Raw genomic sequence first — 26,894 nt, forward strand, 5'->3', positions numbered from 1 at the left:
CCTAATAGGAAATATAACCATTCTGGGTGGGAAAATCTTTATGTTGCCTAGTTTTAGAAGCTATTTGCCTTATATATTTTATTTCTCATTTTAATTTTTCCCCAAAAAATATTTGGAAGGAAAAATACAACAAATTTGGAGATGGAAACTGTTTTATTCTCATTTTTTCTTTTTTTCTCAAAGCCGGGGAACGGGGAACCATCCTACCTCATGGTGGCCTACAAAGTCACAATATAAGCAGCACATGAAATGGCACTGGGCCTATATGCTGAGGAAAAGTTAAACCGTTTCTCCAGGCGTCTTGGTGTCAGCAAGCTAGGGAAATGACATATTTCTTAAATACTAAAAGAGGGTATCTAAGTTTTGTGTAAAATCAATGAACAGTCACAGTGCATTTTTATTACAATTTTTCAAATTATAATTACAATTAAGAAAATATGAAGGCCCACTCTGCATGGCCACTCTGTAATTGTGATAGTCAACTGATGTGCCACACAGAATCAATCTAACAGGTTGAAGAAAATAAGGGGCACCACTTCCACACTGTAGATAGTTTTCCACAGGTGTCATTACTGTTGGTAGTCTCAAAATATTAAATACATTACATGAATACATCCTCCACTGGACAAATACATCAAACCAGCACCCAGCCCATGATTTGTGGATTTCTCCTCCACATAAATGCTGTTTTCATTTAAAGGTGGTAAAATAATCTGAGCTATTAGTGTGAGGGGACAGCAGAAAAGCTGCCATGGTGCCATTCCTTTATTCAATGTTACTACTATACTGCTACTGCTACTACTGCTGCTGCTGCTGCTGCTGCTGCTGCTACTACTACTACTACTACTACTACTACTACTACTACTACTAATAATAATAATAATAATAATAATAATAATAAACAATAAGTCTGAATTATCTATAGCTAGGAAAAAAAGTACACAGTCGTAGTGGGTAATCTAATTAAAGTCAATTTTTCATGGCAAAAGATCATTGAAAAAGACAATTTTATGCTAGGGACCATTAGGAAAGGGACCAAAAACAAAACTGTCAACACTGTAATGCCCTTAACATTATAAATCTATGGAATTCTGTACATACTCCCAGATCACCATATTTGAAAAAGTATGGAGAGAAGGCAATCAGAATGATTTGGAGACATCAGTATGTTTCCTATGAGAAAAGATTAGAATATCTGGCCTTGTTAGCTTAAAAAAATAACCAATTGAGGTGATTGAGGTGTAAGAATCATACATGGCATGGAGAAAATGGAAGAGGGGAAGTTTTCTCCTTTTCCAAAAGCTCTAGGAACAGAAACCATCCCAAAAGGTGATTGACGAAAATTTTAGAATAGGCAAAAACACATTAACGAGTGAATTTCATGACTATGAGGCATGATGCTGACAGGTCTATGACAACTCGCCACGGCCAACCCGCCACGGCCAACTTGCCACAGCCAACTTGCTGCAGGACAGAAGTTTCACTAATATCAAATAAATAATGGAATAGAAGCATTAAAGAAACATTGCCAAAGGAGGGACATGCCATGTGAATGACAAAAATTAAAATTATTTTAAATCGTTTAAATAATTAAACTGAATTGTTGAATTCTTCTGCAGCGAGTTGGCCCATGGCGAGTTAGCCATGGCAAATTGTCCCCCCGGTGAATTGGCCATGGCAAGTTGGCTGTGGTGAATTGTCCCATTCTGGGTGGTGACCATTAATTTGGAAGCTTTGAGCAGGGATTCAGTAACTCCAAGTCAGTTATGAAGAATCTATGTTCTATCCAGACTGGAGAAAACAGCTCTAAATACCAGAGTAACAATGGTGACAAAGACTTATGTTACCATGAAGCATTAACCCCAAAGAATCTGGGCCTCGGCCGAATCCCAATTCTTCCTTTAATCACTCTAAGATCCTTTCTTCCTTTCTAGAGCCAATACCGGGAATGATATATTAGGGAGGAAAACATCTGAATTACATTATATACATTTTTTTGAACTAGTGCCACGAGTTTTCCCCCTTCCCTCTTGTTTCAATGTGTCACAGCTCTGTGGGGGGGGGGGGGTTGTCATCTTTTTATACTCAACATTTCCCACCTCCCAACAAATAGGCCACAACCTTACTTGATGCTCACAACATTCATACAGATGGGGAAAATAAGTCATCAAAAGTTTTTCAAAGTTATGATCCTATGTTTTAAAATTCACTAATACTTTCCAGTTCTCTTTGGCAAATTTGTTACCTGCCAATACAACAAGAAGTTTTGCCGTTTTCATTTATTCAGTAATATAGTTCAGCTTGTCATTTCTTTGTCTGAAGGTGGAAGCTGAACAGGGTTAGGTTCTGGGATGGGAAACCACTAAAAGAAATTGCAGGGTTTAAAGACTAAGCTTGAAAGCCACAAAAATTTCCCAGAAGATAGCAATGGCCAATCACGTCTGTACTGTTGTTGATTGAGGCAGATCCATGAAGTCATCTGGAGCTCAGCACAGCATTGCCTTCACTTTTTATTGCAAGATTAGATTGCACATTGTGAAGAAAACCTACAAGTATGACTTTAAAAGTTTACATGAGGACTTGGCTTGGGTCCAAACAGTCGACTGAGAATCCAGTCTGTAAGCACCGTGGTTGTTTGTTGTTGAACAACGTAAGGCCAGGCCAGATGTCTCTATTCCCTACTGCTTCACACCTCTTTTCCTAATCCTGTAAAAACAACCGTTTCTTCTCTTCCCTTCTTCCCCTCCAATTTTTGTACCTCAGGTCTCTTAATTTACAGGTAGTCCTTGACTTACAGCCACAACTGAGCCCAACATTTCTGTTGATAAATGAGACATTTATTAAGTACGTTTTGCCCCATTTTATGATCTTTCTTGTCTCAGTTGTTAAGTGAATGACTGCAGTTGATAATTTATTAATCCTGTTGTCAATGGCTTCCCCATTGATTTTGCTTGTAAGAAGGATGCAAAAGGTGATCCCATGACCCTGTGGACACAGCAACAGTCATAAGTATGAACCAGTTGCCTAGCATCTGTTTTTTTTTAATCACACGATCATGGGGATGTCACAAAGGTTGTAACTGAAAAAATGGTCCTGAGTCACTTTTTTCAGTGCTGTTATGACTTTGAACAGTCACTAAATGAACTGGAGGACTACCTGTACATGCTAAGTGTTCAAGAAAGGCCAATAAGAGACTTTTGATTTTGATTTTTTCCCCTTGCAAAAGAGACAAGTTAAAAAGGAATCAGTACATTAAAATCTAATTTCTGTTGGATTAGAAGCTTTCGTAGGTTCGTCTTTGTTTCCTTAGCCAAGTGTCCTGAAAAGACCTTTGCAGCAAAGCCTCTCTTATTCTCTGCCTCTTCCTCTAAGTAAGATGTTGCCAAACCATCTGGTCCCGCTGTTAAGTTTCCATGTGAAAGGACCCTAACAGTGCCACATTATAATTATAATTAAATATTCTAGAAAATACCTTGAGAGGCTAGAAGGAGGCTGAGCAGGAAGGGTGGAATTTGACCGTGTCAGTTAAATACTAACCACCAATCTGTGATGAAAATCTCTTCCTTGGCAGCTTCCATGGCATTTGCTACATCTTCGAAGTACCCCTTGGCATTGACATACCTAGAAGGAACGACAACATTACACAAATAGGCAAGACTGGAATTCCAGAAGCAAAAGGTAACAATATACGGAGGACTTTTTGTTTTTCTGTTTTAATATTGGAAGAAGCACAGAAAAGGAGGAAATGCAAAAAGAAAAAGAAAAGAAAACAAAGAAATGAAAATGATTAGGGGACTAGAACATCTTTCTAATCTGCAAAGATTGAAGCAATAAGTGTAGGACTTTTTGCAAAAAAGATTGTAGCAATAACTTTTTTACCTTACAGCTAGAAAGGTGTGTTGAAAAACAAACATAATGGATATATGTGAAACCATGCACGGTGTACAAAATATGGGAAAAAAGATTCCCTCCTCTCTCTCATTTCACAGTCTTTAACCTTGGGTTCAACCACTGAACTAAATACTAAAGAAATTCAAAGGGAAAGAAAGGAGTACTTTATCCACTGATAGTAATACCTGGTGGAAATTGCTGTCATTAAACATGACAATGACCAGCAGTTTTGGTGTTTTAAAAAAGGATTTGTACAATTCAGGGGAAATAGGGCTGGGCATACGATCACTGAATCTCAGCAGAACACTTAAACAGCAATTGCTGAAGAGCAACAATATAAGAGGTATAACATTTAAGCATTATTTGTTGGAGACCAACAGAAGAAGGCCAATGACCTTGAACACACTTTTGAGTTTTGTGATGCCACCTATGCTGTTATGCTAAACAGGAACCAGATGCAGTTACTATATATTTTTTTTAAATAAAAAATTTATTTGGGTTTTCACAAAACATAATACAAGTAAAATTTCTTTTTTTTTGAGAATAGCATGGTCCCGGGTTATCACTTCTCCATACAGACACAAATTCAATTTCATATTCATCTTTGTGTTCTATTCCACATCTTATTACTATTTTAACATTTTCTCAATAATTTTTCCCTTCCCTTAGTTTTCTCAATCTTACTTTTAATTATCTCATTCTTTCTAAATTCATATATATATATATATATATATATATATATATATATATATATATATATATATATATATATATATATATATATATCTTTTTCTAAGTTTCAATATCTTTCTAGTCATTATATTTATACTTTTGTCTGTCCTGTTTCAATTTCATATTTTCTTTTCTCATTAAACAAAATTCAGTTACTATATTTTTAACAGGGGGGTGATAAACAAGTCAACGGTTAATCAAATATCATCATCTCCTTTTAACGACCCCATAATCCCTTGCGGGGTGGAGTCAGGGCAACTGAATGGAGTTGAGTGTTTACTGGCCGGAGGCCCTTCCTGTCACCAATGTGGAGTTTTGTTCAGCCCCGAAAGAGAAATATCTGCCTCTACCTAGGATTGAACTCACAGCCTCCTGATTGTGAGGCGAAAGCTCCACCACTAGGCCACCACACCACTCAGGTTAATGGTTAACCAATGTTCTAATATAAATCGGAACACAATTCTCATAGCTATTTTTTATTTATTTTATTTATTAAATTCAGATTCCATCACTCTTGTTATGTAAGTTGCTCCGGGTGGCTTACAAACGAAAGCTATAAAACCATAAAAAACCAGTTAAAAACAGGGTCAAAGACAGACTTAAAAACAAAATTAAGAACGAGTTAAAAACCAAGTTAAAAGCAGGAGGGAGCAGCCTTTAAGTCACCGGGCTCCCCCATGATTGCATGCTGCTCTTTAATCCTCTGACACCAGTTGGCAGAGACAGGTTTTCAAAGTCTTCAAGAAGGTCAGAGTTCAGGGGTCAACTTCACCTCATGGGGCCAAGAGGTTACATACAGTGGGGTTTGGTTTGAAAAAGCCAAAGTACTTTGTAACTCTGACTTTATTATCATATGGAAATTTAAGTCCTTCAGGTATGGCTCATCCACATTCATGAGCTACTTCTGCCCCTGCTTCTCTCCCTCCCTAAAACCCTGGCAATGTTCCTTGCATTATGGGAAGAATTACCACAGGTGATTCATCACCAACATAACCATCTGCATGCATATGTCTGTCTGTCTGTCTGTCTGTCATCTATCTATCTATCTATCTATCTATCTATCTATCTATCTATCTATCTATCTATCTATCCATCCATCCATCCACCTATCAATATTTATCATCTGCATCCATCCATCCATCAATTATTTATCATCTGTATCCATCCATCCATCCATCCATTGTAAAGTATGACATGTTGTCATGCCCCTGGTGGAGTCTGACTCTGAGGAAGAGGAGGAACAGCCAACAGAGTGGGAGTGTGGCTCCAGAGGTGGTGGAGGAGGCTGGGGAAGGGCAGAGGCCGGCTGAGCAGTCAGAGGAGGATCCAGGCCCATCCCCTATCCATCCTAGGTCACGCAGGGAGGAGAGGATCAGGGAAAAGCAAGGTCTACTCAAGAGGAGATTACCATGATCCTCCTCGTGGCTTGCAGGTGGGAGCTATGTATATAAGTTTGCAACTGCTCAGTTAGAATTGCTGGAGTCAATTAGTGTTCACCTTGAAAGAAGCTTATCTTTGTTGGCGTTCTTCCCATGGACTTTTCTCAGTTATTTTCCTGGAGTTTATAATTAGTTATCTCAGCTTGCTTCAGAACTCTCATCAATGGGGTTTGTTTTGGTTTTCTGTTTATCTCATTATTTACTTTTGTGACTTTAAACTGTGCCTAATAAAACAGTGAAGTTAAGTTGAAGGCTTTACCGGACTTTAATATATATTTTGGGTTTTGGGTTATTTTGAGAGACTGCGGGTCATCACACATGTGCATCATAACATCCACCTGCAAACAATGTGACTTATGCATTGGGAACAGATACAAATACATAATTGCATCTTTAGTGTGATGCCCTACATGACACATGTTGTCTTGCTACAGATTAGCCTTTCTCAACCTTGACAACTTTAACAAGTGTGGATTGCAGCATTCAGAAATTCCCAGACAGAATGCTGACTGGGGGAATTCGGGGAGTTGAAGTCCACACCTCTTAACAGTGGCTAAAGTTGAGACACCCTGCTACAGATACTTATAGTCAAATGCTATCAGGCAGCTATTAAACAATGGAACATCTTCTCTTACCACTTGGCTAGTGTGTTCTCCTGGATGGCTGCGTAGGAACCAAATCTGTGATGCTTGAGGTAGTTCTTGCCATTTCTCTGAATGAATTCTTCTATTCCTTGGCACCACCAGAGAGCATGTCTATAGCTGTTGCACTTCAAAATCAGTGACCTGGACAGGAAACAAACATTCAGCTTCACATTTCTTTCCTTGTACACAATCACCGTGTGTCATAAGCAACCAGCAGAAAACTTGCAATTTGGAACACATTGAATCAGAATGTTCAATATTGCAGAGGGAGATAATCATGTGGTACTATATGAACTTCTTACCGGGAAAGATTATCAATTCGTAACCCATATTTAGTTTCGGTCTCCTTCTTGCCAATCTTTATGCTGAATTCTTTATCAACCAGGAGGACAAAAGAAATGGCTCCACTATCTGGCTTCATGTACAATAAGAAAGAGTCTTTTACCACTAACCACCTGGGGAAGAAATAAAAGTAGCATAAAACCAGTATTATGTTGATAACTTAATCATGTTAACATTTAAAGCAACTCAACCATGTTTGCTATAATCCCAACCGTACTTTTCCCCATAGCCTGTTCCTAAAAGCAACACAATTTGCCTGCTGTGTACTTTTTTCTGTATCATATTTTCTATGAACTGCTTTACTTAACATAATCTATTCTAGACAAGCTAAAGTTTAATTATAGTTATTCCTCTTCTGAAGAGAATGCAGGTAGGCAATTTCCAGACTCAGTTCACTGAGGTGTATCAACAGTGGTAAGTATGGTTAAAACCCTCCCGATTTAGAGTTGTTAAGTAACCAATGAATCATTGAAACCAGCTTTGTCTAACCTGACCCTTAAGACTTTATATATATTTATATACTCGATTCCCACAGAGTTCAACTTACTTTTAGGTTACACCTGATAGACTGATATTTATTTAACAATATATATATAGGAACTACATAGTTAAGCTAAGATATTCTTTCCTAGGTTGTATGTGTAGTATAACACTACATTAAGACCCTAACTCCTCAAACTTCTAACTGCCTGGATATACTCTCAAATATATGTTAATTAAATATTTAGAAGATGCATTCACAGAACGTACTACTTTTGGTTAGTTGCATTCATATACAAACCAGTAATTTTGGTTCGTTCATTTTGATGTTCGATTGTGGCTTAATGTATTATTTAGCTAGTTCTTTAATTTATGGTTCCTTGTATAGTCTCTTTTTTGTTTGTTTGCCTTCAGGTTAATTGCAATTCCAAGCAGTTTTCTTGGCAAGATTTTGGAAGTGGTTTGCTGTTGCTTTGTTCCTAAGTCTTGAGAGATCGTGACTGGCCCAAAGTCACCCAGTTGCCTTTGGGTCTAATATGAGACTAGAACTCACTGTCTCCTAGTTTCTAGTCTGATACCTTAACCATTACACCAAAACTGGCTCTTGTATAGCAGAAACCCAGAGAATGAGTTAATTCAGCACCAGGGTCTATAGTTCTCCTTTTTGTGTAGGAGTCAGCTTAGTCATCTTGGGCTGGTCATTGCTTCTACGTGCTAATTATCATCTACCAGAAAACCCTTCATTGCATCCCCTGTTACTAACTTTGCTACAAGAACTAGGAGTGTACAAGAAACCATATGGGTCAAACACAAAGAAAACAACTGTCTAGGAATTCTGAAGTTGGATAGTCCCAACTGAGCTGGCAGTATGTTGTGGAAGCTTGACCTGAGATGACATTTTTATGTATGCATTCTTCAGGATGTGGGTGGGAAATCTTTGTGGGCCACTGTGCTAAGAGATAGCAATCTTACAAAAGGGACAGCTTAGGAAACATGATTGCCTTTTGTTACATTTTCTAAAGCAAACCAGAACTGATCTTCCAAATCTGAAAGACCAGCGGTGTCCATCCTTGGCAACTTGTGGACTTGTGGATTTCAACTTCAACATGTTGGCTGGGGAATTATGGGAGTTGAAGTCCACAAGTCTTAACGTTGCTGAGGTAGAACACCCCTGGTTTAGCAGCACCTCCCCACCCCCCCACCCCCCAAAAAACAATGTCAGAATGTTCCAACTGAACACTATTCCAGCTGAATACTTCATTGGCCAAGTGTGATTAAAGATACAAGGAATTTCTCTCTGGTACAGAAGCATTCAGTGTACTTGCAAGTTAATGGAGAAAATAATAATAACTCAAAAGGTAGACAAAAATGGCAAATTTAGTCTGACTATGTTACAAACCATAATACGCATCTGCCTATCTCAGATCCTTGGAAAGGACTTGATAAGGTGGACAAAAGTGCTAAATTCAGTCTGAACACTGGCTGACTGCGTGACGAACCATAATACCAATAAAAGGGGGAAGTAAAGAAAGTAATAAAAGGAATGAATAATAATAGTAGCATTGCCACACTCTATGGATTGATAGTATACACACACACACACACACACACACACACACACACACACGTATTAGAAAATTAGGTGTTTCCACCATATACTTCTGTGGTGCTATAGACTTTGTTATCATCCCAAATTAATGTGGGTGCTTTTTTTGCCCCCTGGACTTTTTAATTGGACTAAATTAAATGCTTGTTTTATGCTTGTTCGTTTCTGCTCCGTATTTGTGAGTTTCTTGAAGGAACTATCTATGTCTTTTCTCTATTTTGTAATTCAGAAATGACATTTCCCCCCCAGCCAAGTGATGTGGAATATTCCATTCTGACACTTTTCATATCCATGCAAGCCAGGTTGAAATTTCCCTAGGCAATAATTAGTTGCTAAGCTCTTCTGTGACTCACTGGATCTTCTGAACCTTAATGTTGGAAGTGACTCAGAAAAGACACATTCACCATGGTGCTCTGGTAAAATAAACCACCATTCAGTCTAGGACTTGATTCAACAAAAATAGTATTCGATGTTTGTTTGGCTAGTGATTCTTGGTCTCCAATTTCTGGAGCATGTAGTTTTGAAACGCTTCCGCCCATCATTATAGACTCAACACTTTAAAACTCAGCTGTTCACTGTAAACATTGTTTATAAAAACACACCAAATTAATTCCATTGAAGTGTATAAAAAAGGAGACTTCAACTTTAGGTTTGAAAAGGTGTATTGCTAAGCAACAGGCTGTGCAGCAGTGAGAGAGAGAAAGTGTGCATATGTGCATGTATGCGGAGAGAGAGGGGGGAAAGGAGAGAGAGAGAGAGAAAAAGAGGGGGGGAAGAGGAAGAGGGTGGGGGAAAGAGGAGAGAGAAAAAGAGAGAGGGGGAAAGAGAGAAGGGGGAAAGAGGAGAAAGAGGGAGAGAGGGAGGGAGAGGGGGAGAGAGAGAGAGAGATATATTTTGCTGTGTTCAGTGTAGACTTCCTAAGTGCTGTGGGAGGAATGGGGAGGAAAACGTCTCCTATTCAAACTATTTTTACCATTAGGGAATGCACGTACCTAGCCGGAATACCGAAGTGAATGCTTCACACAAAGCCATTTCTCAAAATGGGTACATGCTTTCTCCAGGAGGAAAAAACTTGTCACTGAACTCAAATCATGGCTTGGGGTGACGGGGTTTCTCCAGACTACTTCATAAGGACTAGTAACACCTTGTTGTTTTTATGCTTTGCGTTTTCCTCTTTGATGTTACACATTGCTTGACAGTTTTGATTCTTGATACAGGAAATGACACATTAGTGCGTGGGGGGGGGGAAGCATAAGCATACTCTGGCCACATGCTTTCCCTACGTGAAGTTCTTAACTCTTATGAATTCAGAACATGTGTCATGGCAGCATCCAAACTGTTCCTCTTCACACAAGGGATCAGAATTGGTATATTTTCCCACTTTGTTGCTGCAGAGTCATAACTTGTTCCAAATCACCTCATGTGCCCATTCATCATGCAATTTAGAAGTGCTATATAGCACATTAATAGCAAAGCGTCAAAACTCAGTCTGTTTGCTACTTAGGGAGAAGCATCCATCTGCCAACCGCTAATATTTACTCACTTATTGCTGTGTCCCTCTCTGTCTGCAGAATAGCCTGTTCCAAATTATTTCTGTTTCACAGCCAAGAACATTAGACAACATGTCCTTGGGATTGCCCAGAGTTGAGCTCAGTGTAAGCTAGGTCAGGGGTCTCCAACCTTGGCAACTTTAAGGCTTTGCTGGCTGAGGAATTCTGAGAGTTGAAGTCCACAAGTCTTAAAGTTGCCAAGGTTGGAGGCCCCTGAGCTAGGTGGTACCTGTATACGATTGTGTGAGAATTTGGTATAATTATACAAGGTTTTGCACAGGGCAGCAGGCGACTGCCCTGAAATTCTGGCAAAATTCTTATTTTTGTGAGTAAGACATTATTTTGGTATAATTTTATTTAAAGGTTTTTTTTTAAAAAAAAAAAAGAATAAAAACTAATACTAACAAAAGCAAAAAAGAAAGGAAGAAAGAAATCAAGGCGAATGCTAAAAGTGTAAGAAAAGTAAAAATAGAAAAGAAAAAGAAGATAGAAAATGGTTCTTGTCTATGGAGTTTCTCAGTCAGGTCATGGTTGTCCCAACGGTGCTTTTTCAAGACACAACTGGACTTTCTTTGTCAGAACTGAAGAAGCTTCTTGGATGAGAAGTGAAACATCTTCAGGAAACAAAGAAGGGAAAAACAAAGAAAGTCCAGTTGCCTCTTGAAAAAGCACCTTCGGGACAAAGTGGTTTTCTTATTCTATGGCTACAACATAACTCTCTTTTTTCTTTAGTCTGTCTAAAACTATAAATCGTTAAATTCGTGCTTTTCTGTTTCACACAAAAAAATTTGTAAGAGAGTTTCCAATCAGCAATAAATGCAACTTTTGGGAGCCTTGAGATAATATTCATTTCATCTTAAAAGTTATTTAATTTTAATGGGGTGGTGCTTGGACACTTGGACCAAAGGTACAAGTACAGGTTAGGCTAAACCTGGCTCAAAAACATTAACTATGGGAAGGACCTTGGAGTTCTAGGGGACAATCACTTAAAAATGAGCCAGCAGTGTGCGGAAACAGCCAAAAAGGTCAATACAATCCTTGGTTGTATAAACAGAGGCAGAGAATCAAAATCATGAGTACTGCTTTATAAAGCTTTAGTAAGGCTACGCCTAGAATACTGCATCCAGTTTTGATCACATTACAAAAAAGGGTGTTGAGATTTTGGAAAAAGTGCAAAGAACAACAGCTAAGATGATTAAAGGCCTGGAGACTAAAACATATGAAGAACGGTTGCAGGATATGGGTTTGGCTAGTCTAGAGAAAAGAAGGACTAGGGGTGACATGATAGTAGTATTCCAGTATGTGAGAGGTTGCCACAAAGAGGAGGGAGTCAATTTATTTACCAATGCACCTTTAGGCAGGACAAAAAAGAATAGATGTAAACTAAACAAGGAGAGAAGTAACCTAGAACTAAGAATCTTCCTAACTGTGTGAACAATTAACCAGTGGAAGAGCTTGCCTTCAGAAGCTATGGGTACTCCACCACTAGAGGTTTTTAAGAAGACACTGGACAGTCACTTGTTTGAAATGGTATAAGTAGGGGTGGGATTCAACTGGTGTTACTGCCAGTTCGCTGACTATGTTTTGCACGTGTGTAAAAAAAAAAACATCAGCTGTGCCGCCCAGACAGCTGAAAAGTGCTGCACGCAGGTGCGCAGCATTTGAAAAGCCTCTTTTTCCCTGCTTTTTCTACCTCAGCTGTGCTGCGCAAAGCAGCTGAGGTTGAAAAAGCAGGAAATAAAGGACAGGAAAGAGCCCGGGTGGGCGGGTGGGCCAAACAGCAGCAAACACAGAACCGGTTCAGTGTCTGCTGCTCTTCAGAGCTACCAGTTCTATAGAACCAGGCAGAACCGGCAGGATTCCACCCCTGGCTATAAGGTGCTTGAAAGGGGGTTGGACTAGAAGACCTCCAAGGTCCCTTCCAGCTCTACTCTGATTGAATGCTGACAGTGCATGCAGCAGATTCTGTCCTGGGAAGTCAGGCTTTTGTCTCTTTGTTTTGGGAGCCTGAGACTTGATGTTCCATAAAATGCAAATGAGCAACTGAGGGCATCCAGCCTGCTTACTGGCGATAGTGATTGGATGGTGCCATGTACTCCAGGACAAAACCTGCATTGTCTCCACACTGCTAATTGAATTGAGATTTTTGTAAATGTTTCAGGACACCCCAGGGCTCTCCAAGGAGAACAATCGTCCGGGAACATTGGGTAGCAAATTGGCTGCCAAGGTTGTGCTGCATTTTTCTTGACTCTACAAGGCAAAACATGTTTCAAAGAAAGAAAGGAAGAGAGAACAAAAGGAAAAAGGCTTAAAGTAGAGTGCGACTGAAAAAAAAGAGAGAGAAATGCTCAGACAAATGTAGGCATTGCTATGGCCGTATCCTCACCCATTCACAGAATGCAAACTCTGAGCCTGATGAGATTTACTTCCCGGGAGGTTTGCTTAGGAAGAAAATCACAAATTGAAAGATGACCAAGAATAAAGTGGTACTGAATTCTTGGGACTTGAAGAAAAACAAAACAAACCCAGAACTCTGACAGCATCTTACACACTGTAAGGTTACTTAAATCTAGGAGAATGCTAATAATGTTAATATCACTACTGTTACTATAAGCCCATGATGGCGAACCTATGGCACGCGTGGCACAGGTGGCACACAGAGCCATTTGTGTGGGCATGCGAGCCCCAGCCACACTTACCTGCACTATGCATGCGCGTGACTCCCCGCTGATTTTCAGCCCGTCTGAGGCCGTTTTGCTCTCTTGGGGGCTTGAGAGAAGCCTCTGCAGCCTTTGGAGGCCGAAAAACGGCCCTTCCGGAAATCCTGTAGTGCTAAAACTAGAAGTGCCAAAACGGGCATGTTTTTTGGCCCCTAAAAGCTGCAGAGGCTTCCCTCAAGCCCCTGGGAGGGCAAAAACAGCCTCAAATGGGCCAAAAATCAGCTGGGTGGTGCGCGCATGTGCAGTGCAGGTATGGGGTGGTTGCGTGCAGATGCGTGGGGGGGGGGGGCAGGGCGCATTGCATTGTGGGTACTGGCACGTGTGTGCACGCTTTCAGCACACAACAAGAAGCAGTTCAGAGAGTCCTCAATGTATGACCATAGCAGACCCTAGAATTTCTGTCATAAGTCGTGATGGTTATAAATTGTGGCACTTAGGTGACAAACCTGATTTTGTGACTTTTATTGCAGTGGCTGTAAAGCATACATTGTAAAGCAAATCCATTTATCCCTATGGGCGTTTTTTTGTTGTTGCTTTTGCTGGAAAAGTCAGAAATCATTTTTTTTAAAAAAAAATTCATAAATCATGGTCATGTGATTATAAAAATGAGCCACAGTGCCTGAGATGTATGTAGTTGTGTGACCATGTGCGTGTGTTTGTGTGTGTGTGTGTAATGTTGTCAGAACTCCAGAACTGGCTTGTAAGTACCTTTGGGAGCAGATCTGTAAGTATCTCTGGATCAGATCTGTCATAGCTTCTAATGGTCATTAAGTGATCCATTGTTAAGCGAGGACTACCAGTAATACAGTTTTTTAAAACTCCCTAGGCATGAAGGCCGCATAGGTCCAACTGGTCTATTAAACACCAAATGCTTGTAATCAAAATCCTTAAACTAACAAAATTAAAACATATCTACTGGTGTAAATATCAATTCCTAATATACACATAGATCCAAGATATTGAAAATTAAATCCATAGTCCTTCAGTGTTAGTATTTTAGGTGTTTTCGTGGTAGTTTCCAGAAAATAACAAATTTGCAAGGAAAGCCTCCCCCCACCCACAAACAATGTGTTCATCCGGTAAAAGGATATCTACGAAATCTAAATCATGATATACTTTGAAACATAGCACCTCTTTTGTTCAAAAGGAAAAGCAACACATTTTCAAACTGCCCGGGAGGCATTTCGATGCTTTTATCTAATTTTGGATTTTGCAAGCAGTAGATACAACTTCCTTCATATCTCCATGAATTAAGAATGTATTCCTAAATGAAAACATTTGCCCAGTGGAGGGGTTAGAATGAGGTGAGTCATTTCTGCTAGCCGAAATCTCCTTCTGCGTGGAAGAGGCCTGCCAAGACCAGAGAGAGAGATCTGCCAAAGAAGAGGTCCAACTGGGCCAGGTGAAGGCAAGAAGCATATTACATACAGTAATCATAATAACAGGGTTGGGAGGGACTCTCTGCTCAAACAGGAGACCCTATATATACTATTTCAGAAAATGGATGTCCAGCAGTGGTGAGATTCAAATTTTTTTACTACCGGTTCTGTGGGCATGGCTTGGTGGGCATGGCAAGGGAAGGATACTGTAAAATCTCCATTCCCTCCCCACTCCTTGGGGAAGGTTACTGAAAAATCCCATTCCTTCCCCATCCCACTAACCTGCTTTCCAGCTCCATTCTCCTGTGCAGGGTAAGAAAAGAAGACCCAGCCGATCAGCTGGGACTCAGGAGGTAGAGAATAGATGGGGACGGGGCCAGTCAGAGGTGGGATTGGCCGGTTCTCCAAACTACTCAAAATTTCCGCTACTGTTTCTCCAGAACTGGTCAGAACCTGCTGAAGACCACCTCTGATGTCCAGTCTCTCTTGAAAACCTCCAATGATGGAGTATCCACAACTGCTGAAGGTAAGTCGTTCCACTGATTAATTCTTCTTACTGTCAAGAAATTTATCTTTGGTTCTAGATAGGATCTCTCTTCAGTGATCTTCCACCAATTACTTCTTGTCCTGCCCTCAGGGACTTTGGAGAATAGATTGATCCCCCACTTCTCCGATAGCCCCCCCCAAATACTGGAAGACTTCTATAATACAGCTCTTAGTCCTTCGCTTTGTTAGACTACACACACTTAGTTCCCTCAATTGTTCATTGGATCATATTAGATCAGACTTAAAGCCCAACTAGGGAAGTAACTATACAGGTCAAGGAGCACCTTAAGTCAGGGACTAGCCACTTGATGGCCTCAACAATAATCTTTCTAGAGATCTCTTCTATGGACCTGCCAGCAAGCCAAAGGGTAGAATTTTAGCCTCATCTTTTCTGTATTTCCCAATATGCCTTTGGGTCTTCCTTAGGCTCCGTAGACATTCCAGAAAATTAAAACGTGCTGGTGGGCTGCCTTGGAGCACTTATTTGAAGTTGGACCCATTGTGGTTATTTCTTACCAAGAGGCTGTTCCCAATAAGAGAAACTATTGGTTTTTTTTAAAAAAATATTTTTTTTTACTGCATTTAAAATAATGACAGAAAATGAAGTAGAGATACCATCATTAGTAAGCAGAATGTCATTGCTACCTGAAGGTAAGTCTGAAGTAAGGTTGCTGCATATTTTATAAGCGTATACCTTCACTTGAAATTTAATTATAATGAATTGCTTTTTAAGGGTGTCTTAATTCCTAATCAATGAAACTTTCATTTAAGAAGAAAAATATGCATTGGTTATTCAACAAGTGTGTAAATGTGAATAGTAGTAATAATGAGTGTGTGTGTGTGTGTGTGTGTGTGTGTGTATATGCACACACCTTCGAATGAGCATTGACTCATGGCAACTGCCCGGTCTAGTCCCTGAAGTTTTCTTAGCAAGATTTTTGGTAGTGGTTTGCCATTGTCTTCTTCCTTCTAGGGCTGAGAAAGAGTGACTGGCCCAAGGTCACCCAGCTGGTTTTGTGTCTAAAGGGGACCAGAATTCACAGTCTCCCTATTTTAGCCTGGTGCCTTAACCATCACACCAAACTGGCTTTCTATAATATTAATAAGAAGGACTGAGAGCACCATCTCTAAAGCTAAAATGTTTTGAATTGAGTAACGAAAAAAAGAAGCTGTGTTCGCTACCCTCCGCCTCCAGTTGTGTTATAAATCCCTACTGTTCTTGAAAGTAAAAATATGTGATCCCAATTCGTCTTTCTGAAAGTAAAAGGAACAAAGCAGGAAAGTATTAAAAATGGGCTCCTGCAGCTTGAATAAAGGTGAACTCTTGAGTTATTGCCAGATTATTCATGAAATTGAGTGCAAAAGGGGTCCAATTTAATATATACCACTCCATCTGTCACTAGTTTTGCATCTGATTTAGGTGAGAGTAATATCATTCAGGTCTTTTCAAAATGTTTCTTCTGCTTAAAACATACCAGACAGTTATTAAGAGAGCAAAAATTACTTGTGCCACCCACAGGTTTTTTTTTAAGCTGCCTTTCTTTGCTTCTAAAACATTCAGCTTAATGTTGGGGGGAAAAAACATTTAGAAAGAAATTCAGAAGGTCCACAAAAGTACCTTTTTGACCATCGGTAGCATAGCCGTCCTTGCCCACAACAGTTTAAGCCAGGAATTCGGTGTCCTCCAGACCGTTTCATAATCATACCCTCTCTGAAGAGAAAGACAAGAAAAAGGGTGTGATGATTTAGCAAGCCTTTAGGACAGGGGTCCCCAAACTTGGCAACTTTAAGACTTGTGGACGTCAACTCCCAGAAATCCTCAGACAGCATAGCTGGCTGAGGAATTCTGGGAGTTGACGTCCACAAGACTTAAAGTTGCCAAGTTTGGAGACCTCTGCTTTAGGAGAAGAAAAACCTAATCAGCACTTTTGTCTACCGCAGTGTTTCTCAACTTTATTTACTTGAAGATGGGTGGACTCCATGCTGGCTGGGAAATTCTGGGAATTAAAGTCCATATATCTTCAAATGGACTTCTTCTTCTTGTGCCATATCTGTCATAGGAGGTTGGTGATCATGTTGGCGATCCTATTTTTATCAACAGCCACACGAAAAACTGCTGCTGAGTTTTGTCCAAACGAGTCCCTTAGATTTTGAAGCCATCATGTTTTTCTTCTGCCTGGACTTCGTTTGCATTTCAATCTTTCCTTGGAGGATTAAGTGAAGCATGCCATATTTTTCCAGGTGTCGCATCACATGTTCAAATGGACAAAGTTGAGAAACTCTGATCTACTGGATATCACTGAACAAAGTCCAATCTTGCAGGGTATTTTTCAACCAATTTCAAACATAAAGAATGGGAGCCCCCGTGCATTTCCTTTTTTCATATCAGGAACCCTCTCTGTTATTTGTCTGCAAGATTTCTTTATTTGTGATATATATACTCTTTCCTTGCTGAATCCAATATCAAAGCATCATTAAAATAAATCAAATCAATTGAACATAAAATTAACATAAAACTCACTGGCTCCCTGTGAAGGAATCTTCAAACTCCGAAGGCCCGCCTGAATTGTTCCATTGCTAGCCTGAACATGCCAAATATAGGGTTTACATGGATTTAGTCACAAAGGGTTGGGCTGTCATAAAGAAGATGTTTTTCTGAGCTTCTTCTCCTCTAAACTCAGAAGGTGGGATACCTGCAAAATCCCATCCCAGGCTGAACAAATTGGTTGGGGAGAGTCTACCTGGAGGAGAAGGTGGTCAAAATAACCTGGACCTTAGCCCTGCAGGACTTTAAGTGTTAATGCCAATATCTTGAATTGAGTGTATTCAGCAACCACAATTTAGTTGCATTCATTGAAGGCACCTAGAATGCACCATGCTCTAACCTAGTTCTGTTTCTCAGCGAACTTCTTAAATTTCTTTGCTTGGTAATAGATGAAAGCCTTAAACTAAAAGCAAAGCATTGGTCCTTTAAAGTTTGTTTCTTGGATTACCAGCCAGAGGCAAATAACATAATAAATATGTTAAATAAATAAGCCAGCAGGAACATTGAGAGAACCACGTGGAGAAGCATGGTGGAGCCAGCTAGTACAATCAAATCCATTCATAACAGACTATAAACTTGTCTTTGTCTCACATTTACAGAACTGAAATGCTAGAGGCAGATGTTTAGGTCATCAAATCCAATCCCCAGTTCAGGACAAAAAACCAATGTTCCTGGACAGAAAGTTGCTCTGTCTTTGCTTAAATATATCCAGCAAAGGAAAGCTGGCCAACTTTCTGGATAATGTTGAATTCTTACCATTAGGAATTCCAATTTTTCAAAAAGAATATCCAGTTAGAATCCTGCCTTTGACTCTTTAGAATTCACAAGTTGTGGTGATTTCATGCACACGTTCATGCCTTTTTCTTAACCAGGTTATGTAAATGGCTTAGCATTGTCTTCGGTCTGGAGGCTTGAGTGTCACGAAAGTGGCATGCTGTGTGTCAACTAGCTACATACTTGTCATGATTTGCCATCGCTTTAGACAATGTTGTAGTTTGCAGGAATTAGAAGGGGGAAATCTTTCACAACAAGTTGTCACTTACTAACTCTAGCTGCTACAGAAATAGAAGCAGGAGGTGGCTGAAAAATTCACAGCTTCTCATCCTGCAAATCTCTTTCTGCATAAAATCTCCCTGGGTGTTGTGGTCTGCAGGCAGCTTGCGGAGACGGCAGCAGAATCGGACAGTGGGGAAGAACATGGGCCAGTCCAGAAGTCTGGGGAGGACTCGGATGAGGCTCCTGCATCCTATACAGAGATGGGGCCAGGGACATCTGGGAGTTATGTGCTGACTCTAGAGCCTCCAGAATCTGACAGCAGCGAGGCAGAGGAACAAGAGGAGGCTGTTCCCAGTGCGTGTGTGCACAGAGCTCCCAGAAGGCAAGAGCAATTAAGACAAAAGGGGTGACTTGGGAGTAAGGCTTGGAGGTGATTGCCTCTCCCATAAGATAAAAGGAAGTGCAAAGGGACAGGAACCTTTGCAGGAAGCAATGTTGTTCGCTCTGTTCAACTCTGTTAAACCTTGAAGCTCTGTGTGGACTTTGTACTTCGTTTGGCTTTTTACAGTTAATTTGGCACTTTAGTTGTTGGCAGCAATTCAAAGGAGATAAAGGTGGGTGCTTATCTCGAGAGGCTGTTTGGGACTCATTACAGGCTGGGAATGAACATAATTCCCAGTGTTGAAATAAAACAAGAGTTGTTTGGACTAAGCATGTGCTTAATTAAGGTCTCAGGAAGCATTGGTCAGAAAACAGGGTTGAGCTCAGCTTCTGGTGATTAGAGACCCCACCATGCCATTTTCTTGCAATGGCATGGATGTAGCTTATCAATACCTTCTTCCAGCTATCCTACAGTTATTAGATTTCCCAGTGTTCTCCCACACTATATTATCCACACGCAGCCCTACTTAGTTTTTTCATGAGTATTCACATTGATTAAGTGTTGTCACCTGTGTATCTTTCTGCATACAACCTTCCGTAACTTGAATATTTAGCCGATTCTCCTTACCAAAGCTTTGAAAAATCAGAAATCTGCATCAAATGTTCATGTATGTGATTATACATACAGCTTCAATGCTCTTGTGTTTGTGTTGTGTACCAGTTCCTGGACTAGGAGGCTCTGTTCACAACCACTCATTCCCTGGTCACTTCCCAAATGGACTACTGTACTGTGCTCTACCTGGGCTGCCCTTGAAGAGTATCCAGAACCTTCAGCTGGTGCCTAATGCAGCAGGAAAGGCAGCTAGGTGTGTCTCTAGATTGGCACATGTTATACTCCTGTCCTACATCTATGGAAATTCTCAGTCATTCAGGTCATGGTTGTCCCAAAGGTACTTTTCCAAGAGACAACTGGTCTTTGTTTTTACTTGAGGACATTTTACTTCTCATCCAAGAAGTTTCTTCAGTTCTGAACTGAAACGTCTTTCAAGAAGAACAAGAAAGTCCAGTTGTCTTTTGAAAAAATACCACTGAAACACTCCTGTCCTATGAACTGCCAGTTTGCTTCCAGGTCCAATTCAAAATGCTGGACTTGACTTTTAAAGTCCTTCATGGCATGGGGCCAGTTTATCTGAGGGACTGTCTCCACCTGATTATATCTAATCTTGTTAGGTCTGGCAAAACAGGTATGCTGTAGGTCCTGTCTACAAAAGAAAATGGGCCTCCCCCCCACCCCCCGTGGCATCTACCCTATGGAATATTGTCTGCCCCCTTGAGGTGAGACTTGCCCCATCCTTGATCTCTCCCCAAGAAAATCCCTTAAAACAGGGGTCTCCAACCATGGCAACTTTAAGAGTTGTGGACTTCAACTTCCAGAATTCTGGGAATTGAAGTCCACAACTCTTAAAGTTACCAAGGTTGGAGACCCCTTCCTTAAAACATGGCTGTGTCAGCAGGCCTCAAGGCAATGAATTGGCCACATTGGTTTTAACATCAATTCTCTCCACTGTCTTATTATAGCAATAATATTGTTGACTGTTTTTTTAAATAGTAGTTAATTTATATTTGGATTTTACAATTATTCTGTTGTAAGATGCCTATAATCACTTCGTTGTGAGATGGGCAGCTATATAAATGTGAGAAATTAAGTAAACAAACAAACAAACAAACAGCACCATATCTACACAATTGCTCTATCTTCCATGGTAGTTATATGTTCTACTTAAATGTTCTGTAAACCAGAAGCTGAAAACAGAAAATGGAAATGTTTTCACTAAACATATTCATAAAGAGGCCAAGACTTACATGCCTTTAGGTCCCAGATCATGGATGAATGACAGTTGACTTACACCAAGGAATTCCATCTGAAAGTGATATACAAAGGGAAAGGAAACATTATCCATTAATTTAATGCAAGAATAGTCTATGTATTGCTTTATTTCAATGGTACTAGGATGCTAAATCAAATTCCACCAAAAACAGACAGGGAATCTGTAGGACAGGGGTCCCCAACCACCGGGCCCCGGACCAGGACCGGTCCGTGGATCATTTTCTACTGGGCCGCTGGTTTGCTGGGTGCCGCCATCTTGTTTCGACGAGAAAGTGCTTCCGGGTGAGCTTTTCCGGTTGGAAAGCAGCGTTTGGGTCCTGAAGGAATCCTCGCGCCTTAGTTTCATCGAAGGGGGGGGCGGCTTCGAACAAAGAGCCATCCCGATGGTGGAGGAGATTAAGAAAGCACAAAAAAGCACAAAAAAGCACAAAAAAGGTACAAAGGAGGAGTTGAAGGTGGCGGGGGACAGCTGGCTGGCCGGTCGCTCGGCTCACCTTGTCATGCGTGCTGATGCCGGTACCGGGCCGCGGATCATTTTGTGATGCCAGTACCGGGCCGTGGCACAAAAAAGGTTGGGGGCCACTGCTGTAGGAGACAACCAGGCTGAGCATCAGAGCAGGATCAAACACATCATTAATTTGGAGTCTCTACATCCCCATAAGAGACCTAAATTCAAGCCCCTTTGAAGTCCGTTGAGCCTTATCTGTGATCAATTAGTGGTTCAGTCTTGTGTATAGGTAGCTGAGTCAGTTTCATCTGGAGCCATCTTGTTTATTCTGTGACCTCTACACAAAATGCAGAATCACAAACAAGCTAAATGCATTTAGTATGTTGTGTAAACCCAATCTTTGAATGGAGTTTATAGTCCAAGTCATTATGTAGAAAACCAGAGAGCTGGGTTGAGAAAGCCACCAGTAGGCATGTTATGGCAACACAGACTCTGCATTATGGCAGATATTCCAAGGCTGATCCAGAAGCTTTTCCAATATTTAGACTCTGATTATTTCTCCCAGAGAAGAAGAATCTTTGAAGATTCTTCTGCAAAGGACCATTGTGTTTTAGTGGTTAAACTGAAGACAGAGAAAACCCAAGTTCACACTCAACCATTATACCTCATTGGGAACTGGATGACCAAATTTCCTACACAAAAATAGAAGAGAATTTACCTCAGTGTTTAACTGTAAAGTTCTTGGTGATCTCTGAAATGAGTTGTTTAATTGCAGATATTTTATTACCTGCCTAGATAACAACACCAGTTCTCTGAGGGTGTTGCCTAACTCAGCAACAAAACTTCTGCAAGAAAACAACAAAGCTTAGAGAGCATGAATACCTCCATAGTGATAAAAAATTCCTGCTCATTGGGTATTTGTATTGCCTGTGGATGGTAGCATTATAGCTTTGTACTGATATACTCTGGAATGTTTGCATTTGTCAAATGATGGAAAACTTTTGTTGCTGTTGAGGTCACAGGAAGCATCTGTCAGGGACAACACACTTACAGGTGTTATTGCCATTTCCATAATTGGTGAAAAATACACATTATTGCTAGAATCACAAACCATATTTGAACGAAACCCTGATTCACGTATTTTAATATATAATGAGCTAATGAACTAATTGGTTTGGGGTTACTCTGATGAACTTAAAACCATCCCAGTAATCCAAGCCAGGCTACATGGCTTTAATGTTAAATGTGAAAAAAGGCACTATGGCTTCTCCAACGAACCACACCCATGTTTACACATTATGTTAGCCATGTTTTGGTTTTTATAATTATTTATTGAATAAGGCATACTAGCTATAGTCACATATTGTACTATCATACATGATTTAGGGACAAAAAAACCCCAAAACATATTGGCTATGTTAATGGAACATTGTTAAATATGGTCGTGTCTAGGTAAGATAATGTCCTAAAACGAACTAGCTACCTAGGGCTAGACTTGTCAACGTATTAAGTGGAAAAAAAATTGTTGCAAGGATCCAATCTGAGTCAGTCACCGGGATCAGAGGTTTTGTCTTCTGCGCTTTCAGACTCATGCTAGAGCCCACCTTTAGCAGCAGTGGGATCCTATCTGTTCCACTACTGGTTCGGTGATCTAACGTGCATGCCCCTAATGCACACATGCAGCTTTCCACACACCAGCTGAGGCCTGCAGCACCAATCAACTGAGAGGATAAAGAAAAGCGCAGGGGCAGGTGGGAGGGCCGATCCTGGGTTTTTCTCTTCTTTCTCCTCTAAGCTGATCGTCGGAGGCTTTTTTTAACTACCTGTTCTGCCCAAATGGTAGCAATTTTTGCTACTGGTTCAGTAGAACCGGGCCGAACTGGTAGCATACCACCACTGATTTTCAGGAAGCTTCTCTCTAACAGAATGTGTGGGGTGTTTATAGTGCCTATTATTGTATGTGGCTTTTTAGATGCTGATTGGGGTGTGTTGATGGCTGGCTTTTAAGTTGTTGCTTGTTTTTTTGCTTGTGCTGCCCAGCCTTCACCTTCTAAGTACTTGGAAGGGGCAGCACAAGCAAACAGACAGCTAATGACTTAAAAGCCAGCCATCAACACACCCCAATCAACATCTAAAAAGCCGCATAACAACTGGCACCATATAAACACAACACACACAACAGCCCACACTCTCCTAGAGAGACGTTCCCTGAAGATGGGCTCCGGCATTAGTCTAAAAGCTTGGAAGATAAAATCTCTGGACCCAGGTTGGATCCTCCAGCATTATCCTGGGACACGTGTATTCACTTTCATTCAGAAAAAAGATTTGATCGGTGCAAATGTACTCATATGGGTAATGTCTACCCATCATTTAAACCAACCAACCGACAAAAAAGAATTAAACCACTGTCTGAATTTGGTGAATGTGAGCACGCAGGAGTTCTGCTGTCTCTTCATGTTTGCGGAGTAATCATTAACAGAAAAAAAGTAATGAAGGATGCCTTGATCTTAAAAGCTGCAGAATCCTATAAAGGGCAGCAAAGTAACATCTTCTATGCCTAATCAGAAATTATAGATTCCTTCAGCTATCCCGGGGAATACTCAAGATCTCATTCAGGTTTTCTAATGAAATGAGTTATAAAGTAAGGCCTGTGAAGATTTCAGTGTCAATATATATTGTTCCACCAAGATAAACATCTAGGGAAAATCACTCTAAGAGAAAGGGAGAATTGCATGTGAATTGGTAACAGTTGTTTGGTGGAGACAAATCCCAAAGGATCTTGTGCTACCCTTAAAACATAAAATTCAGGTTCTTTTAAGCCAGAAGCAAAGGCAATTATGATTTATGACAACATTCTAGCTTAACATTATACTGATGATCAGGGTAACACAGAGATATATAACATTCTTGAGCTGGACGTCATGTTTTACCTTTGTGCTCTGACTTAAGGTACCCACTTTGGCCTTAATCCTATTCTAATGGAGTGAATTGCCCTTGGTGGACAGGGTAAGATTTGAGGCACTAATTTGAGGCTGTAATATCTCTCCCCCCACATGCAAATAACAGAAAAACTGGGTCAACATTTTTAATCCCACTGACTCACTTGGGCTACATAGGAATCCCATGTAAAGTACCACATGCAGGACACAAGTTGTTTGTCTCTTTCTTTACAATGCTCATATACACCTTTACAGAGATGCATTTAAAAAAATACAGCAATTACAAAGCTACCACCTAAGGTAAACAGTTCACAGTACCAAATCAATAAGTAGTTACTGGTTTAAAATAAGAATTAGTCACCTTGCTATATAGTCAACAAATGGATGCAGAATCAGCTGATCATCATTGATGAAAAAGGCTCCCAAGAGAAAGCCTTACAAACCACACTTCATAATAGTTGACCATCCATCATCAATCACCGAGAATTACAAAAGGCCAACAGATCTTTAGCATAAACAATGACTATAATCAAAGCATCCAAGAGAATGATATAAAAGGTAAGTAGAAAAGGAATTTAGGATGGATCCTGGCTTGTAATCCGGCATTCAATATTGCAACAGACTCAGCTTCTCCTCTGGAAATATTGAATTGCTAACTAGAACATACAAAACTTTTGCTAGACCAATACTTGAGTACAGCTCATCAGTCTGGAATCCGTACTGTATATTGGACATTAATACAATTGAGCGAGTCCAGAAGTATTTCACGGGAAGAGTACTACATTCCTCTGCTCTCAACTGAATACCCTGTATCACTAGTCTTAATTTTGGGCTTGGACAACCTTAAACTATGCCGCCTACAGTTGGACTTAAGTGTAGTAGACCAAATTATCTGCTTCAATGTCCTACCAGTCAATGACTACTTCAGCTTCAACCGCAACAATACAAGAGCACACAACAGATACAAACTTCAGTGTAAACTTCAGCTTCAACTGCAACAATACAAGAGCACACAACAGATACAAACCCAATGTAAACTCAATGTAAACACAAAATGCAGGTTCTTTTAAGCCAGAAACAAAAGCAATTATGATTATGACAACATTCTAGCAGGGTAACACAGAGATACATAACATTCTTGAGCTGAAGGTCATATTTTACCTTTGTGCTCTGACTTAAGGTACCCACTTTAGCTTTAATCCTTTGCTAATGGAGTGAATTGCCCTTGGAGGACAGGGAAAGGTTTAAGGCACTAATTTCAGGCTTTAATATCTCCCCCCCTCCATGCAAATAACAGAAAAACTGGGTCAACATTTTTAATCCCATTGACTACTTGGGCTGCATAGGAGCCCCATGTGAAGTACCGCATGCAAGACACAAGTTGTTCATCTCTTTCTTTACAATGCTCATATACACCTTTACAGAGATGCAATGCAATTTTTTAAAAATACAGCAATTACAAAACTATCACTAACAACTCAATGTAAACCGCTCCAAACTTGATTGCAGAAAGTACAACTTCAGCAACAGAATGGTCAATGCCTGGAATGCACTACCAGACTCTGTTGTTACATCCTCTAACCCCTCACTCCTTTAACCTCAAACTATTCACTATTGACCTCACCCCATTCCTAAGAGGTCTGTAAGGGGTGTGCATAAGTGCACCATCGTGCCTACCGTCCCTGTCCTATCGTTCTCATTTATTCGTATCTATTTCCTGTATTCTTACTCATGTTTATACTTATACCTATTATCTTGTAAGCGACTGACAAATCAAATAAATAAATAAAAATAAATATACCCAATAATATTGGAAGACCATAACGTAATCAAAGGTACTCCCTAATACAAGAAGTAACTCTATTCTTCAGGATGTACAAAACAAGAAAATACTATGCTGGGATATGTGTGCGGGCACCTCTATATATTTCTTGCTGTACATAAATAACTGTCCTTCTGAATCCAAAACTCTGCCCTGGAAATAATTCTTCAATGGATTTGAATTATTCCCTGCTACCAGAAATTACTTGTTGAAGAAGCAGTAAAATTCCACAGAGGAAGTGGACACACGTCTTAGGAGAACACTGAAAGAGGTGAAAATGTGTCTGGAGTGAAATTTTACACAGCAGCACTATGTACTCAAACCTTCTCAAGTGACTCAATATTTCCAAGTGCCAAGTTGGCATGATATTGCATTTATGAACAGAAGGCAATTATGTTATTACACATGTACACCAGTTAAAGCCTACACAAGCAGGTGAGAAATTATAATCACATTTTCAAAAACATAAAGGGGGCCCCTGCTGAGTTATCTCAAGGGTTTGCTTCTGTTTCAAGTAAATAGAAACTAGACAAGTTCAGGGATGAT

At 40.2% G+C, this 26,894-nt stretch overlaps 1 protein-coding gene across 2 annotated transcripts in view; it reads right to left on the bottom strand.

Moving 5' to 3' along the window:
- The window catches only part of PLD1 (phospholipase D1), a 131,807-nt gene that overhangs the window by 49,048 nt on the left and 55,865 nt on the right, over positions 1–26,894 (bottom strand). For both annotated transcript variants that reach the window (XM_087965319.1, XM_026666465.2), the window contains exons 7-11: positions 21,115–21,173; positions 16,948–17,040; positions 7,009–7,161; positions 6,698–6,847; positions 3,538–3,621 (exon numbers count right to left, since the gene is read on the bottom strand). In XM_087965319.1, the coding sequence (XP_087821445.1) occupies positions 3,538–3,621; positions 6,698–6,847; positions 7,009–7,161; positions 16,948–17,040; positions 21,115–21,173 (539 nt within the window). The remainder of the gene's footprint in view (positions 1–3,537; positions 3,622–6,697; positions 6,848–7,008; positions 7,162–16,947; positions 17,041–21,114; positions 21,174–26,894) is intronic.

This window comes from Notechis scutatus, chromosome 4 (assembly GCF_049901735.1).
Source record: "Notechis scutatus isolate UNSWTSFEM ecotype Mainland chromosome 4, rNotScu1.2, whole genome shotgun sequence".
Taxonomy (NCBI): Eukaryota; Metazoa; Chordata; class Lepidosauria; order Squamata; family Elapidae; genus Notechis; species Notechis scutatus.